General features: G+C 38.2%; 1 protein-coding gene across 1 annotated transcript; it reads right to left on the bottom strand.

Moving 5' to 3' along the window:
* Positions 1-4,326: 4,326 nt before the first annotated feature.
* Positions 4,327-15,436, bottom strand: pnp6 (purine nucleoside phosphorylase 6). Its single transcript, XM_055032194.1, has 6 exons — positions 15,287-15,436; positions 11,596-11,765; positions 10,554-10,657; positions 7,477-7,652; positions 7,206-7,396; positions 4,327-6,774 (listed from the first exon to the last, which is right to left on the bottom strand). The coding sequence occupies exons 1-6, from the start codon at positions 15,313-15,315 to the stop codon at positions 6,578-6,580; spliced, it is 867 nt and encodes a 288-aa protein (XP_054888169.1). The 5' UTR covers positions 15,316-15,436; the 3' UTR covers positions 4,327-6,577.
* Positions 15,437-16,464: the final 1,028 nt, after the last annotated feature.

Genomic DNA, 16,464 nt, shown 5'->3' with positions numbered 1-16,464 from the left:
CCACATAACAAATGTAAATTATGAAAAAAAAAAAGAAGACGAGAAGTGGGGAGGGAGGGTTTTTCATTAATGGGCAGTCTAGTGTGGAGGGGACACAGATTCATGCTCACATATATTTCTTCAACTCATTTACTGCAGGAGGTCATAATATCCAAGATGAAGTAATGATACTGTAATGAGCAGTAGGACTCCCTGAAGCACCTCACTGATCTTCAAACAGACATCATTTCACTTATGGAACATTATTTATCCGGTTCAGATGCATGCTGTGGCAAAAAAAAAAAAAGTGAAAGAAATTAAGCAGGTCAAGCAGACAGCCGTCATGTAGTGGCTGCAAAATAAAATGAATGATGGGTTTGGCTCAGAAGCTGTAGGTTGCTCACCTCTGACTTAGCAGATAAAAAGTGCAATCTTATCTCAATACAATAAAAGTGCAAGACCTACATTTCTAACTTATTGTAAAACTGTGAAGGGAAGAAATGAATCTGATCCAAGGGAGCAATTAGCTGCGGTTTCTATGTCAGCACATATCATCATAAGACTTTGTTTTAGTATTAAGTGTCATAATTTGTGGTTTTGGTGGTGGTGAGGATAAACGTGGTATTATTCAACAAAATAACCATCATTATTTCATTATTTCTGATGAACAGTGATGGTTTTAATGAGGAAGCACAAAAATCAAGGAAGCACAGGGAACAGAGACCCGGGTAGACACTTTGCATCACACACGACACGACAGTCAAGACACGACAAGGATCCTTCAAGGACCGGGGAACACAGGTGGGATTAAATACACAAGGGGTAATCAGAGAACACGAGAAACCGCTGGGAGCAATCAAGTGCAGATCAGACAACACAGGAACTAAATTGACACATAGAAAAACCAAATCCTCACATGAAGTCTTCACTACAAGAGCCGGAACAGGAGCACTGGCCCCTCTGGGCCCCGGTCTAGAACTGCCATGAGCTTAATCAGATTGATTGGAGAGCCTCTGTGGACGTAAATTCTCAAGCCTGTCAGCAACATTTAGTGGATTTAAGTCTCAGCTTTGTCCAGGTCATTTGAACACATGAATATGGGTAAGAGATAAACTATTTTATTGCAGCTCAAACTGCCGGTAAACTAATCCGCTGTACCATTCTAACAACCAGTGGCAGGTTTTCTTCCATGTTTGACCGGGCACCTTTTCTTCCTGAATTTCCAGATCTTTATCATTAGCCTGCAGACTTGCTGACCACATTTGGATACTGTGACGCATTCTTCACTACATCAGAACTTCTCACATTGGAGTTCTTGATTTTCCATGGAAATCGTCTCAATGTTGCAACATTGTCGACTGCACACGCAGCCATGTGAGTCCAAATGCAGACTCTCCACAAAGTCAAGATGGACACATGACTTTCTTTAGTCAAGCCCATCTCTTCACATCGATCAGTTTGCCGATCAGATTGAATGTTTTTTGCAACTTCCTCTGAATTTATTGGGACCGAACCTACAAGACATTAATTACTTTGGCTGAAATATGGAGAAAATTAAATCAAACAAATATTTTTATTTTTACAATACTCTAGAATAATTTAAAATGCACCTCACAACTGCATAATAATCCATAACCAATTTGAACTTTCATCATAAAAATTGAAGCTGCATAATGTGTCAGTTTGTAGAATGTGTGGTATAGATTGAGTGTTTGAACTAAGTTTTGTTCTTTTTCCATTGTGACATGTTTGGGGGGTAGTTAGGAATGTTTGATGTTGCAGTAGAGAAGCGTTGCATTCCAGTTGTCTTCCAACTTTCTCCTGTCTGCAACAGATTCAGAAATAATATTTTATTATATTCTCATATTTTCTTTAGCTCTATATTCTCCTCTTCAGTCTTTTTTCTGCATTCATTTCCATAAATCAATTCTGCCCGGTGAATGAACAGATGATAAAATACATAAATAAGATGCAGATTGTTTTTCTTTTTCATCTCCATCATGCAGTCTTTTTCTTCCCGTGTCCCAATCAAAATCACGGAGCCTGTCAATTTTATTTATTTTTTTAACAAAAGTGGTGCAAGAAAAGTGGTGCAAGAAACCAGGTTATCACAGATTGTGCAAATTGAAATCTGAGACAGTTCACATCACGAATATTTTGAGATCTGATTTTCCAGACAAGTGACTGTCATTGACAACCACATTTTGCTTCTTTTCGTTTCGTAGGTAGTAGTAGCAGTTGGAGTCCAAATGCAGACTCTCCACAAGACTGAATGACAACAGACTCGATTGAAGTTCACGATTAAAAAGTAAAGGCAAGCCTTATATAAAGACATAACTGAACTGTTTCTGCATTATGCAGCTTTGGTGTGATAGATTAAGATTAATGTCCAAATTAAAACTGCTGTCAACAAATTTAAATGATCAAAAAAACAAACAAACCTCCCAGCGACTTGGCATCACTGCCCTGAGTGATGCATTGTTGAACTTGACCTGTCACATCTCCACAGAAGTGGAGCAGTAATTTTCCAGATCCAGCCTGCTCACAGGTACAATGCTGACAAACTGCTGGCAGCCAGCTGTGAAGGCAGTAAACAAAAGTTAGCAGAGATTGATTTAATTCAGTAATTATTATTATTTTTTCGTCTAAAAGACATACCAAGAAAGTGAAGCGCTGAAAGATAAATGATGTGCATGCAGTGGGTGAGGAAGGTAAAAGACTGGACGTGAGATGGTGTTTAAAAATGTAAACTCAGCAGACCCGTCCTGCTCAATTTCCTTGGCTTCTCTTTGCGCCCCAATCAATATCAGAACCTATAGGCTCAGTTGGCGTGGCGACAATAGATGGATCAACACTAGATTACAGATGAGACCTGTCGCCAGGCTGCACAGACTGTCGAGTAAAACACACTCACTGATGTTGCTGTCATCATCTGTCCTTACAAACACACTTTGTACTTTTTGTGGAGTATTTATAATTCTGTGTTTTACTCACAACGCACAGTAGCCGCTGTGAGCTCAGTTTGGGGAAGTCAGGGAGGAACTGAGGGATTATATTAAAGGTCTTTCAGAAGCATTGCAAAATTTTCACCAACTGAAGTGACTCAAAAACCATAACGCAAAATCAGAAGCAAATGCGATGAAGTGCACTCACTGATGCTCATTTGGATACATTTGGCCTTTTTTCTTTTGTTTGTTGAACAGATTAAATAAAGTGAAAATCCTTGGTTTTTGGTTATTGTCGATGTGGCAGCTTTACACTTTATCTGCTTGTCTTTATCTGCTGCACATCAATGATGCAAATTTCCTTTTCCACCAAGTTTCGAAGGAGCTCTATTGGATTATAATCTGGATCACAAACTTTGGAGGTCAGTAGACGACAGTTCATTTATTGTCATGTGCAAAAAAACCCACCTTGAAATTATTTGAACTATGTGACATGGTACTCACTGTCAATGCTGTAGCTGAAATGGATACACATTGGACCGGACCCTTTTTTTTAAAATAATCTGTCCTTGTTCAATTTTTGTGAGCCTGTAAGAAAAATAGTCTCTGGTACCTTTTCTTAATCTACAGGAATTGGCTTTCAGCTGCTGTAGCCCATCTGCTTCAAAGTTTGGCATGTTGCACATTGAAAGATTTAATTTATCTTTGGTGGCAGTGAACTGAGTTACTATTCCCAGAGTTGATTTTTGGTGTCCCAGTTTCATGCAATACAGTATTAGACTTTCTTCTTAATAGGGACCAATCTCATAGCTTTCAGCCTGGTTCTGATATTGTGAATTAACCCCGAATCTTGAGATTTGTGATCACTGAATGCCATGAACTGTAACTGACCACTTCTTTATAGATACCATAAAAAAATAACTATTGCTTTATATAAATAGTCATTTTCCCTTTTCTTACCAAACAGATGGTTGTTTACATCGTGTCTTTGTCTCACTTTTTGTCGTGCTGTTAAGGAGCAAATGCATGTAAATGCATCTTGGACAAACACACGACACTGCCCCCCTCATTTGTGTTAATATTTCAGCTACCCAGTCAGTTGAAAATCTACAAGCTGCATGTGGATGAATAATGTAAGAGAATGGTGTGGAGCACAGAACAGCCATTTCCCCTTCACCCAAGCCTCACAGCTACTTCGTCGGTTTCAAGTGTGGCTAAAGTGGCAGATGGAGAGTGAGGTGAGTGTTGGTTTGCCCTCATCTCCCTCTTAGCTGATCTTCATTATTAGACTTAGGAGAAGAAACTCTTCTTCCCTTTGAACACTAGTTTTGTACTTCTCACTCACACACATTGTCAAACATAAAAAAGCCAACATCCATTTCAGAAAATACCGGCGCTCAAATGTGTTCTGTATTTGTTTTTTATTTGAAAGCAGCAACATTTTTCAACAACATTGTTATTGTGCACATTAAAGTGTAAGTGAACTGGTTTAAAACCTGGGCGCTAGATACCGTCAGCAGTTGGAGACACGCAAAGCAGTTCCAGTACAATTAAAAAGAAGAGCAGTTTGAAAATAAGACCTGCGACAGACTGGCGACCTGTCCAGGGTGAACCCCGCCTCTCACCCGGACAGTTAGCTGGAGAGGCACCAGAACCCCTTCCGGGCCCCGTTAGAAAACAGAAGGAAGAAAATAATACTAAAACGATTCAAAACCTTGAGTGATACACACTTATTTACAGAAAATAGCACCTTTCTGATTTGTGTTCACTTTTACCCCTGACAAAAGATTGTGTTCGTCTTGAAAAAGGGCAACATGTTTGCTTCATTTTGAGTGTAATTTCCCTTTAAGACTTCCATTAGCATCCTGGTGTTCTGCCTGATCCAAATGGTTTAAGAGGTTGACTGCTGACCCTGTATTTTTTTGCCCTTTTCAGCTCTAATGAATGAGACAGTCAAGGAAAGCTGGCAAGTGTTTCCAAAGCGGTACAGAGCAGATTGAAAACTGCAGGTCGGGGTACTAAACCTCCTTCCTGTTATTACACTGTTGTCTTTGCTTAGTGTGCAAATTGGATCCCAGCAACTGTACCTCCATATAAGTAAATTGTAGTGATCAAGGGTAGCTTTTCATGTCAGTGAGTTATTGAAGATTATTATAAGATTACTAACAAGAAGCCTTTCCACTTTCTGGTGAGTGTTCTAAAAATGATTCAGCTCATAATTCAATTCTAAAGAAAACAAAAATTGTTTTCTTAATCATAGTTGCATTCATCAATAAATTACTCTGCGATTTACACTAATTTAGAGCAAAAATAAGTACTTTTGTGCATTGTTAATTACAAATAATTACCCTTCACTCCTGTGAATAGCAGCTAGTGTAGATTCACTATTCTAATTTGGTGGAAGCGCACTGCTTTCTTTAGCTCTATTTTAGTAAAAATGCACCGATGGCTATACAATATGATCTAAAATTATCTCCGAACTAGTTAGATGACTTGTAAAGTTACCCTCCAAGCATGCATAAAGTCTTATATTAATTACAACCAATACACTCAATCTAATAAACAAGGTTAGCCGTCAAGTATGCCAAACAATTTAGATGCTTGATCATTTAAGGCATGACTCAGCAGTCAAATACTACGACTGTGGAGACAACATTACTGTGTTCCTGTTGTTGTTCCTGCATGTGGAGTTTCTGAATGGTAATTTAAAATGTTTTCACCATCACCAATTGTACTTCAAAGAATGAACTTCCTAAAAACAATATTCAGCTTCCCCCTAAATTTCTTATTTCCGTTTCCAAACATTTCTCTAATGACACACATGATGATCAGTGTTACAGAGTCGTACCACCAGCTATACAAGTGTAGCTTGATGTAGATTACTTTAGACAGTATATAAAAGATATAACAGTAAAACGTGAGATGAGAACCTGCAGAGGTTGTCCATTAATGTGCAAAACAGGTCATCAAAGATGTATTTTTTAAGTTAATAGATTCTCATTTCAACCTGGCCCCTTGTCTGGACTTTACTAGTGACAAAAAGATGCTCAGGTAATTGTTAGTGGAAAATACATAATTTTAGCTGTGCAAAACAGGCATTTCCAAAATGACCTATCTTCAATTTTGACAGGCATCAAATTAAAGATACAAATAAGGTAAAAGGCTGTTCCAGAATGTCTCGGTTGGTACTGAAGTTTTCCAAAACAACAAACTGAAACTTTTGAAAAATTATTTTCTTCACTTTTTTTTGGTTTTATGTGCAAACTTGTTCTAGAGCGAATCGCGGGTCAGTTCTTGCTCAGTACACATAAAAAGACAATCATAGTATTTGTTGTTAAAGTAAAACCATTTGTTTGTTTTCACAATGTTTTCAGCCTCATACGAACTTAGTGTCTTAAATCTTGAATATGCACAGCGTAGCAATTCCATTACCAAGAAAATATATTATGCTTATATATTTGTATATATATAAAAAATATATATAAAGACAAGGGGCTTCTTTATATACTTGCAACCTTTGAACTGATCATTATGCAGCCCCATGATGTGTAAAAGTATTTGTAGTTTTGAAGATTTCCCATTTGCACCTTTTGATCAAAGCTAAGAAACTGTTGTGTTTTTTGTTGTTAGAGCAGATCTCAGATCGGAAGATATTAGAGCTTCGGGATGAGCTGACCAACAAGCCTCTGAAGGTCCTTGGCCCGATGCTCGGTTGTCTTCAGCACTTCCTCGTGGTTTGCTTTTTCACTGCTTTCATAATCTATCACAACCTTGTTGGTGATAAGGGACAGACCCAAAACACGCAGTCCGCAGTGACGAGCCACCACCACCTCAGGAACGGTGCTCATACCTGGACAGGAAGCACATGCTGCTATTGAAAGAGATGCAAATAGTAGCTTTTCAAGTTATGCAGACACTTATTAGATGTTCTGAGACTGAAGCAGGAGTGGTGGATTTTACATTTTACCACTATTTTGGCTTTAAATCTTCTCAACAAAGTTAATCTGGCTAAAACTTGAATGATTAGGCTTTTCTGTCCCGCTGTTGCAGATCGACAAGCAACTTGCTCTTTTACATTTTGGTAATCCTGCTTTGTTTGCTGGTACTTCCTGTTCCATAGAGTCAAAGTTCTGACCACATTTACATGCAGTTTGAATATCTCGTGTATGCGCTGTCTGTCTTTATAAAAACAAAGTATTCACATTTAGCTTAAAGTCTGTAATTCATTTCAATAAATTTCCAAAGCAGACATCTCTTGGAGGGAGCTTCAGCTGTACCCACCCACAGCGTCAGCCCCGAGCTTTTGCAGAGCTCTGCACTCTGCAATAGTCTCGTATGTTGGCCCGGCCAGCATGCAGTAAACGCCTTCCTGGAGGAAGCTCCCACAGTCATGCTCCTCCGCTGTTTTCTTAGCCAGGACCATCAGCTCTCTGTCATATGCATCAGACATGCAAGGGAAACGCACTCCAAACCTGCAGCAACAGTAAATGAATGTGTCGTACTTCAGTGTACTAGGCACAATGTCAGAGTGCATTGTGCATTTCTGCTCTACCTTGTGTCATTGTGTCCACACAGAGGATTCTGGCCAGCAAAGCCAGGCATGTTGATGTGATCCTTGATTAGCATGATATCCCCCACGCTGTAACTACCATTGAGGCCGCCGGCGGCATTTGTGACGATCAGAATTTCCACGCCAAGCAGGAAGAAGACTCTCACTGGGTATGTCACCTGCAAACAAACATGATCTGCATTCATGCTTTATTGTCTGCGATGTGACGACAGAAAAAGGAGGCATGCTGAGAACAAATCACATGAGAAGTTAATGTTTCATAGCCTGAGCAAAATGTTATTACTGTACACATTTCAGCAACTGCTAACCTTTACTGAACAGCTGATGGCCTATAAATGACAGCTCCTCCCCTTCATGACAGGCATGATTGAGGAATAGCTTTTTCCATTTTCTAACATAATGCATTTTCAATGAAGGCATGTTGTTAGTTTAAGCAAAAATATTTTCTATGAGCCCTTAGATCTTGATAAGGTCAATGCTGTCACTTTAGAATAGTGCCATATTTTGTTGGGGTTCTGCATATTATAAATGCAGTCTTTGTTAAGAACCTGCAGCCCACACAGGATAGGAGGTGTAGAACCACAGGGTGTGTGTGTGCATGTGTGTAACAACAAACTGATCTCAATAATGTGTTGAAATTATTTTTAAAAATGTTTCCCTGGAGGATTTAATGAGGTAATACAAGTAAACATGCAGGAGAATAAAAAAATCAATAATTAAAAACTGAATTTATATCACTAATTACATTTCAAAAATAAATCTCAAAAGTATATTAATTACAAACAGCTCTATATTTGAACAATCTGTTTATGTTACTTTTGATAATTAGGGTTTGGAGCGAGCGAAAAACAAACTGTAGCAAGGTTCAGAAATACGAACATGACACCCTCAACAAAGGGGATAATCCAGAAGGTCTTTGATAAAGAAGCTGTGTGTTCACAGAGTGTTGTGTCAAGCATATTAATGGAATGTTGAGGGAAAGGAAAAAATGAAGGTTGAAAAGGGTGCAGAAGCACCTGGCTCAGTGAGCTCCTTGAGATTCATAAGATGAGGACTGAGAATACAATCAGTACTTCTAGAGCTACTTCAACAAGAAGTGTTACCTTGAGAAAAAAAATGTTAAAGGAAAATGAGCAATACTGAATTTAAAGCAAGAATTCTCCTTGTGCATGTATGAGTTCTCTCCTGGTACTCTGGCTTCCTTCCCTTTCCTGGGTGTTTCTGTTTTGTCCTGTGATAAACTGGCAATACGTTCAAAATGTGTCCTTCCTTTTGCTCAAAGACAGTGGAGACTCTGCCAGGACAGGTGGGTATAGAAGATAGAGAGGTGGACAGATGTCACTTTGTTTTCTCAGGGGTATTTTATTTAAGACAATTGGTCAAACAACAGAAATCACAAACTGCTGGGTAAGATAGAGAACAACCTGAATTGATGTGGCTGAACTTTGTCTGCTGGCTCACCTCCCAGACTTTTAAAATTGGAAAGGGCTCCTTTTCTGAAAATTTCACAGAACACAATAAATCTGCAATCCTCCACCACTATGCATTCTTCATTTCGATGGATGTTATATATGGCCTAATGTGCTGTACAGGAGGCCTTTAATGCATCTGTCCTGCTGGTACTGTATTCATGAACCAGAGTTTTATGATACTGTCAAATTATATGGGCTATTTCATGAGGAGATGGCACATGAAAGCCGGTAGTAAAGTAAAACTAGTAGCCAGGGGCCAAAGGCCGGTGTTTCATTGGCATTCTGACACACAATGGATGCTTTTCGACTGATTAGTCAACGCAGCAACACAATTTTTAGCCAGAAGTGTAGCCACAAAAATTGCCTGGGTTTTGCCATGTTGGAAAAGCAAAACATGTAAATACATGTCACAACTAAGGTTTAGATCTAATGCTTAAAGGTAGAGTTAGAGATTTCTCTTGGATTATTCCAGAATTTCCATAAGATGGAGTTCAGCTTCACTTAAAAAGTATGAAGAGGAACAGTACAAATTTCAGAATAAGTGAAGGACAGAGTTTAAAGATCAACTGCAGAGCCTGTGAATGTTTGCCGCAATGTGATTGACAAAGTCAGAGATTAAACTGCCAGCTTGACATCAGTCACCCTGGATAGTATATCATTTGCATCAGCAAAGGTCTGAAAAGGAAGAAGAGGCCAATGTGCATTTCAGAATAACAAACAGCGAAGAAATAAGTCTTATGATTCTCTCGTGTTGTTTTGTCTTTAATCATTTATTGTTTTTTTCTTATATCTTGCCAGTTTAGTTTATTAATTGTGTTAGTTTAGCATTTGTTGCTGTTTTTTCTTTGGATTTATTTCTTTGTATTAATATTTATTTCTATTTATGGTTCAGGTTTTCTTTTCCCTTCCATTCCTTTTGTTTCCGTTTGTTTTTTCACTTCACTTACCAGTCTGCTCCCCATCGCTGATGATTATTTCCTCATTTCTCCTTACCTGTATTCTTTTAATTAGTTCTGCTGATTTTTGTTTTCACTAAATTAAATCTATGCTTAATTTAGTAAAAACTACATGAAGTTTATTCTACTGACTCTTATATTTTATCCTGTTTTATTTCTTGTATTTTATATATTGTATTTTCTTTTATCTATTGTAAAACACTATGGTTAGACTAGTGGTTACTGTGAGGGGTTATAAAAATATATTTTTTATTATTATATTGATTATTAAAATGTCCTAAAATTTAGGCCAGTAACAGTCATTACTAAGTAATAAATTATACAACAACTAAATCCCTAACAGTAATTTAGGCAACAACCAAGGCCTAAATAAAAAAATAGACACTTTTAGGGTATGTGAAAAACAAATTAAATGCAGATAATCTCTTTTGTTATTATTAAAGGACGCCATTTAGAAATACTGGCAGAAACAAACAAACAAACAAACAAACAAACACAAAAAGATTTCCAGTCTCACTCAAAGAAATCTTATTCTCAGAAACACCATTGATTTGAAGCACAAGTAGCCAGCGGTGCAAGAGGCTCGGACAAACATTGCACAAAGACAAAAGTAATATATTTAGTAGTTTACCGTGTGAATGTTGTAGCCCTCGTAGAAGTGAAATCGACCCTGCATGCAGACACACTCGTGGCCGTTCAGCTTTCCAAACACCAGCTGGCCTGAATGACCCTGCACTGCACAACACATGGACAGAATGAACTGCTGCTACGAAGCACTGCTGGTTTTTAATAAAAGATTTGGGAGTTTGTCTAAGCATGAAATATAGACTCGATTTTTTGTACAAAACCTTTGTCAATTTTCCAACAAGTAAACTGTGTTAGACCACTGAGTCCAAAATAGTAAATGTTTATTCTAATTAATGAGAAGCAGTGATCTTGAACTACTTTATTAGGCTGAAGTGCTGGGCTCCAATCAGTTGGAATCAGGTATCGATGCCCAATTTGTTTGAAGTACCTAGTAAGGTTAAATTGTTTTTCCGGAGTGCATTATGACATTGATAATAAGAGGCTTCTCCAGATACAAATCTGCAACATACTGTGTAAAAATATTGGACATTTAAGTTTTTGCTTCCCTAACTGTGAGCTGTTGTCCAAATAAATGTCATACACACTAAAATTCAAGAGTGACCCAGCGTAACTTCTCTGAAACAGAAAGCTCCCCTCATTAATTTGAGATGCTTGAAAACACTAATATCTGGATGAGTGAATCCACTTTTGCCTATGGAAATCATTTTTAATTTTAAGATCTAATTAAGATGAAACCATTTCTTAAGCTTAAAAAAAAGCCTTTTAGTTTGCATAAAGAAAAATGAAGGAAGACCTTCATCCCATCTGTTGAGGATGGTAGTGATAGAGCATCATGCTTTTGCTCATTCTTTTTAAAACAGTAGCATGGTGACTCTCCGAAGTTGATTGATTGATGCATATTATGAAATAAATAATTGGAAAGGCTGGTAGAAATTAGAAAAACAAAAACACAATTAGTGCTTAAAGACCTTAACATCCAATCTATATTTCACCTTACAATTTAGTTGAAGAATTTTATAAAGCAGCTATAATTAACTTGGTCATATTTTATAATATATCAATCTTTAAGAAAATAAGCATCTTACCGGTGCTGGTGGGGAAACGTGGAATGTCTTTATATGGGAATATTTTCTTGTCATCGAGCATCTCGGCCAGACCGCCCAGGCCTGAACCACAGATGATGGCCACTTTAGGACGATTCTCTGTTTGCGACAGCAACCAGTCCGCAGTCTCTTTGTACTCTTCATAACTGTAACTGAAAATGTAAACACATCTCTAAATAATTGTGGGCGACACTGATTGGTGAAAAGTTCAATATAAGAAGCATTTGATGTTGATCTAAAAGATGTACAGACCCCATTAAAACACCAGCTTTTTTGTGATGTATAGATGAGACCAAGACAATGATTATTCCATTATTTTGACATATTCTGTGCAATTCAACAAAACATTCAAATCTGTCAGTATAAAAATATAAATTATAAAAAGGGTATAATCACTTGGTAGCATCAGTGTGCACACACAAAAAGTAAGACTTTATGTAATTTAAATAATGCATTGAATTCTTTGAAAATCAAATACGATTAATTTACTAAACCCAAAGTACAGTTCAGCTCCCATTGCATGATTTCACTGAGATTTGCTCATTTACATTCTTTAGCCAAACCCATAGTTTACAGAGAAGTGATAAATATTTAAAAGGATCTCATTATACACAGGTGTCAGTCCTAAACCTTTCACACCAAAATGGATGACAGTGACAGCACACTAAACTTCTTTTCACAGTGGATGAAAAGACACAACGGAAACTGGTCATGGAAGAGACTGGTGGCAACACTGACGACATAAAGGAAGTTTCCAGCAAACAACTGGTGTTGTTCTGCGGGTGACAGGAATCTCTTGTGTTCTTCTAATGTCCGGGGCAATATGCTTTAAACCTTATTGAGGAAGGTGTTTAAACCAAACTGAAAGATTTTGATCAGTAAATGTCCAACACAAACACATCATTGCATATCAACAAAAGACTGCCCGAGTGAACTAGTGGTTGGAACCATAGAAAGTCTCTTGGGAGTTCAAAAACCAGTTTGACCCAAAACCATCTCTGATAGGAAGCCTTTTTTTTTTTTTTGCATACAAATAGGATGGTCATACATCATCAGCAGAGAAGACTGGATCCTGAAACAGAATCAAAAAGGTGCGTGAACAAAGTAAAGTTGTTCATGATATGTGTCACATTAATTTCATTAATTGTGCAAAGCATTTTTTACATTAATTGGGATGTGCGTGCTTTTCAGCCCCGAACGGTAAGAATGACAAAGTATAAAGGGTCTGAGAATTCTGGTGGTATTGTTAAGCAGATGACATCAACTGTTGAGGTACACAGTAGAGAAAGAGACACTTCTGTAAAATGAACATGCCGGGTACTGAACGAAGACACAATCAGCTCCAGTACATAAATTGAAAAACAAAAACAGTATGCTGACTCAGGCGCTCGTGAAAAGACACACACCGGTGAAAAACAAGTTCCTCTGGACTGACTCAGATCACAAAGTAACTATTAAAACTGCAGAGAGTGAAAAAAAAAAAGATCTCAAAGTAAGAAAAAACTCATTAAGGCCCGGTTCAAGTGATTATCATAGAACTCGGAGTACTAGTAAGTTTAACTAATACACTTATGTAACAGTGTTGGGGTTTTCTGCATTCTGCCAGAGAAATCATTCTTCCCAGATGTTGATTGGATTTGAAATGCCCCAAGGTGCTACATTAAACAAAGTCAGAAACAGTGTGTAATTCTAATCATAAATCTGTGTGAAGCGATCACCTTGTTAATGTTCCCTCTGTACCCGAACCTTTGTTATTAAGACGAAGTGAGACTTCAGGCTGCAGTGTTTTCAGGAAGCGAGCCTGATGACTTTGAGCCTAATTTGGAGCTGCCATCTAGGATGACTGCTGCATCTGAGTAGCCCTGGGAGCTTTGTCTTTCCAGGTTTTGCCCTTGTTCTCTTTCTCAATTCTAAACTCAAAACCAGCTTTAAAACAAATGATCAGGTATAGATTTTCTGTCTCTTTAGTGATTTCTCATTCATTCTCGCAAACATTTAAGCAGCTCATGCATATATTCAGACTGAGATGAATAGGTTTATGCTTTGCATCTTGACTCACTTCACAAAAAAAAGGACTTGCAAATTTTTCTTTTTCTGAGTTTGCAACCTGTAAGTTAGAATGCCACTTTTGCAAACAAACACCACAGAGACAGTTGACAGACAAGTGACAACTTAGCTTCTGCTGTCATTCATTGGCAGAATGCAGGTCACTTAAAGAGAGAGCTGGTTTCAAAATAAGTTATTTATAAACCCACAGAAATGAAGCATCAGCAGCAGATTGTACAATATGTAGCCAGTCTATAAAACCATCCTTTTAAGCAAGAATAATAAAAATGAAGAAGGGTGTCTCACACCATGAAAAAAAAAAATCTGTTTGCAAACTTTTATTCTTATGAAACATGGTGCTTTACTCTACCAGCAATGTGTGATTGATTGCAAACCTCTTTTCAAAGAGTGGTTAAAAAACTGTGCACAGATTTTAATACCCATCTCATTTCCTTTCACAGCGGCAAACTTAAAAATGACAAAAGACGAGTGGCTGAGCTGTAATATTCAAGGGAACATACACTAAAACATTAGCAGTAGCGTATACATATATCTGAGCCTGAATGTATAATTCTGGCCCTGCGTGGATTAGAAAAAATCTAAAATATATTCAAACTTGTACATCCAACTTTTGTTTGTTGCAAAAATACTTCCACCATAAAAGGTGTTTTAAATAAAGGCAAGAAAGCCCTCAATTAATACGACAAACATGTAGATGATGAGTGTATGCAGACTGCTAGCTGATATATACTTGGATGAGGCTTCATGGGTCAAAGTTGAGTGGCTTAAAGAAGCAAATAAAAGCAAAATTAATAGAGACGTTCTCTCAAAATGGCAAGGAACAGGATGCCTTCTTGTGGATCAGTGAAGTCCACGAGATCTCCAGAGGCCTTATTCTATTTTGATTTATATTACTTTTAAAAATAACTGCACGATCTGTTAATATTTTGTATAATGAATAGTAACTAATAGCAAACGCCATAAATAACAATCAGTGACCCCTTTGTTTTGATTGACATCGACACTACATTTATTTATTTTTTAATGAAACGCCAAACTAATCTCCCAAGAACTTAAGAACATCTTAAGTAACGGGAGGCCAGTTTCTGCGGGGTCTCGTTCGGAGCTGTCCGTGGTGCTGTGGGGCTTCTGCACTCATGGAGGCCTCACTGACAGGCCCTTTGTTTCTAATCTGAATGAGTAAACGAGTTTAACCAGTCAGGGCTGTTGCTCATAGCTCCAAAGCTCTGAATGTGAAACAGGTTTTACTGCAAACATTAAACATGTTTCCGGAAAGACTAGCTGTTCCGTAAACAAAGTTAGGATAATGCACTTTATGCCAATAAAAGAAAATTGAAGATTTTCTGGTCTGTATTCTGCAGGAATATACCGCCTGTAATCCAACGTGCTTACGTCATAGGCAGAGAAAATGTTTGATTGGCTGCTGTAATCCTTAGAATAAACTGTCATGACACCTCAGGTTGGCTTTCTGTAAACAGCACTGAACTCGCTTCCTGCAAATGTACAACGTCGACACGCTGTAATATGCTAATAACAGCCATCTCTCATAGGCTACGTAAATATGGGGCTCGTTTCAGTGGCAGCGTCCAGCCGTTTCCCGTCCTACCTGCACTGACTGGAGGAGGCTGCGTCCATGTCCGATGGCGATCTGCTGATAAGGCGGGTGTTTATGCTGCCGAAGTCCGGGTTCTGTCGGTGTTGGGTTCACGGCGGTGGAACCGGTCGGAGATGGAGCCTGCGGACGGAACAATGCTACGCGCTGACGTCGGTTCACATATGATGAACAGGCGGGGCGTGGTCAGCTAACGGGTCACCAGGCTGGTTACTCACTGACCCGAACAGTGGCAGACAGAGCTGGAATTCTGTTTGACGGGACATAACACGGGAACTACGGGAAGCCATTGGAAGACACCGGAGGGGATGAACCGAGGCTACAGTGTCAATTAGTTATGACATGTTGCCGAACATTAGAGCTCAGACCATCATTAATGCAAACAAATATGATTTTCAAAGTCCAAAATAAGAGAGGACACGATGCGCTCAAACAGGCTGTTTAGTTTTACTCTCACTTTTAACAGTGCTTCACAATTCAAAGTGCTGAGTCAGGTGTTGGGAAATGAAAATGAACGTGACAGTGACAGAAAGCAGAACAACTACATCTATGGAGATAATAATAATAATATTAATTATACAAAAAACAAACCCTGTAATTCTTCTGTCACTACAAATATTTTATTTTCAGTAATCGTGAATCAACAATGTTTTATTTAAATGATTTAAAAGAAACTTAACTCAAGCTGTTGTCCTTATATTATTATCTCAAGACATACCTCCTTCCTATAAGTTACAAAGTTGTTTTATTTTTATACAGTTTATTTATAAATCAGGGGTATATATCATGGGTATTGATAGCTGGGAGTTGGCAACAAATAAACAAAACTGATGCCTTTGAAGCTGTAAAAATGTTGAAATAAATAATTTTCTGATGGCAGGACGAGTCTATCAGAACATCTCAGAGATTCCCTCTCCTGTTTGTTCCTAGTCTATAATGACAACATAGCCCAAGAAACAAACTGTAGAAAACCAGCCACATAATCATGCCAAGGCTGTAGATGCATGTATGCTGGTCTGATGAGTAATACTTTCTTTTGCACAATGTGATTGGCCAGGTGCATGTGTGTTCTTTACCCCGGAAACATCAGTGTAATGCATTAGACAGACAGGCAGACTGGAGGTTGCTAAAGTGGTTGTACTCTTGTTTAACCCCATAGTTATGTACTGCTG

This window comes from Poeciliopsis prolifica, unplaced genomic scaffold, assembly GCF_027474105.1.
Source record: "Poeciliopsis prolifica strain line A6 unplaced genomic scaffold, Auburn_PproV2 SCAFFOLD001, whole genome shotgun sequence".
Classification (NCBI taxonomy): domain Eukaryota; kingdom Metazoa; phylum Chordata; class Actinopteri; order Cyprinodontiformes; family Poeciliidae; genus Poeciliopsis; species Poeciliopsis prolifica.
This window is presented reverse-complemented; position numbering and strand designations above follow the sequence as displayed.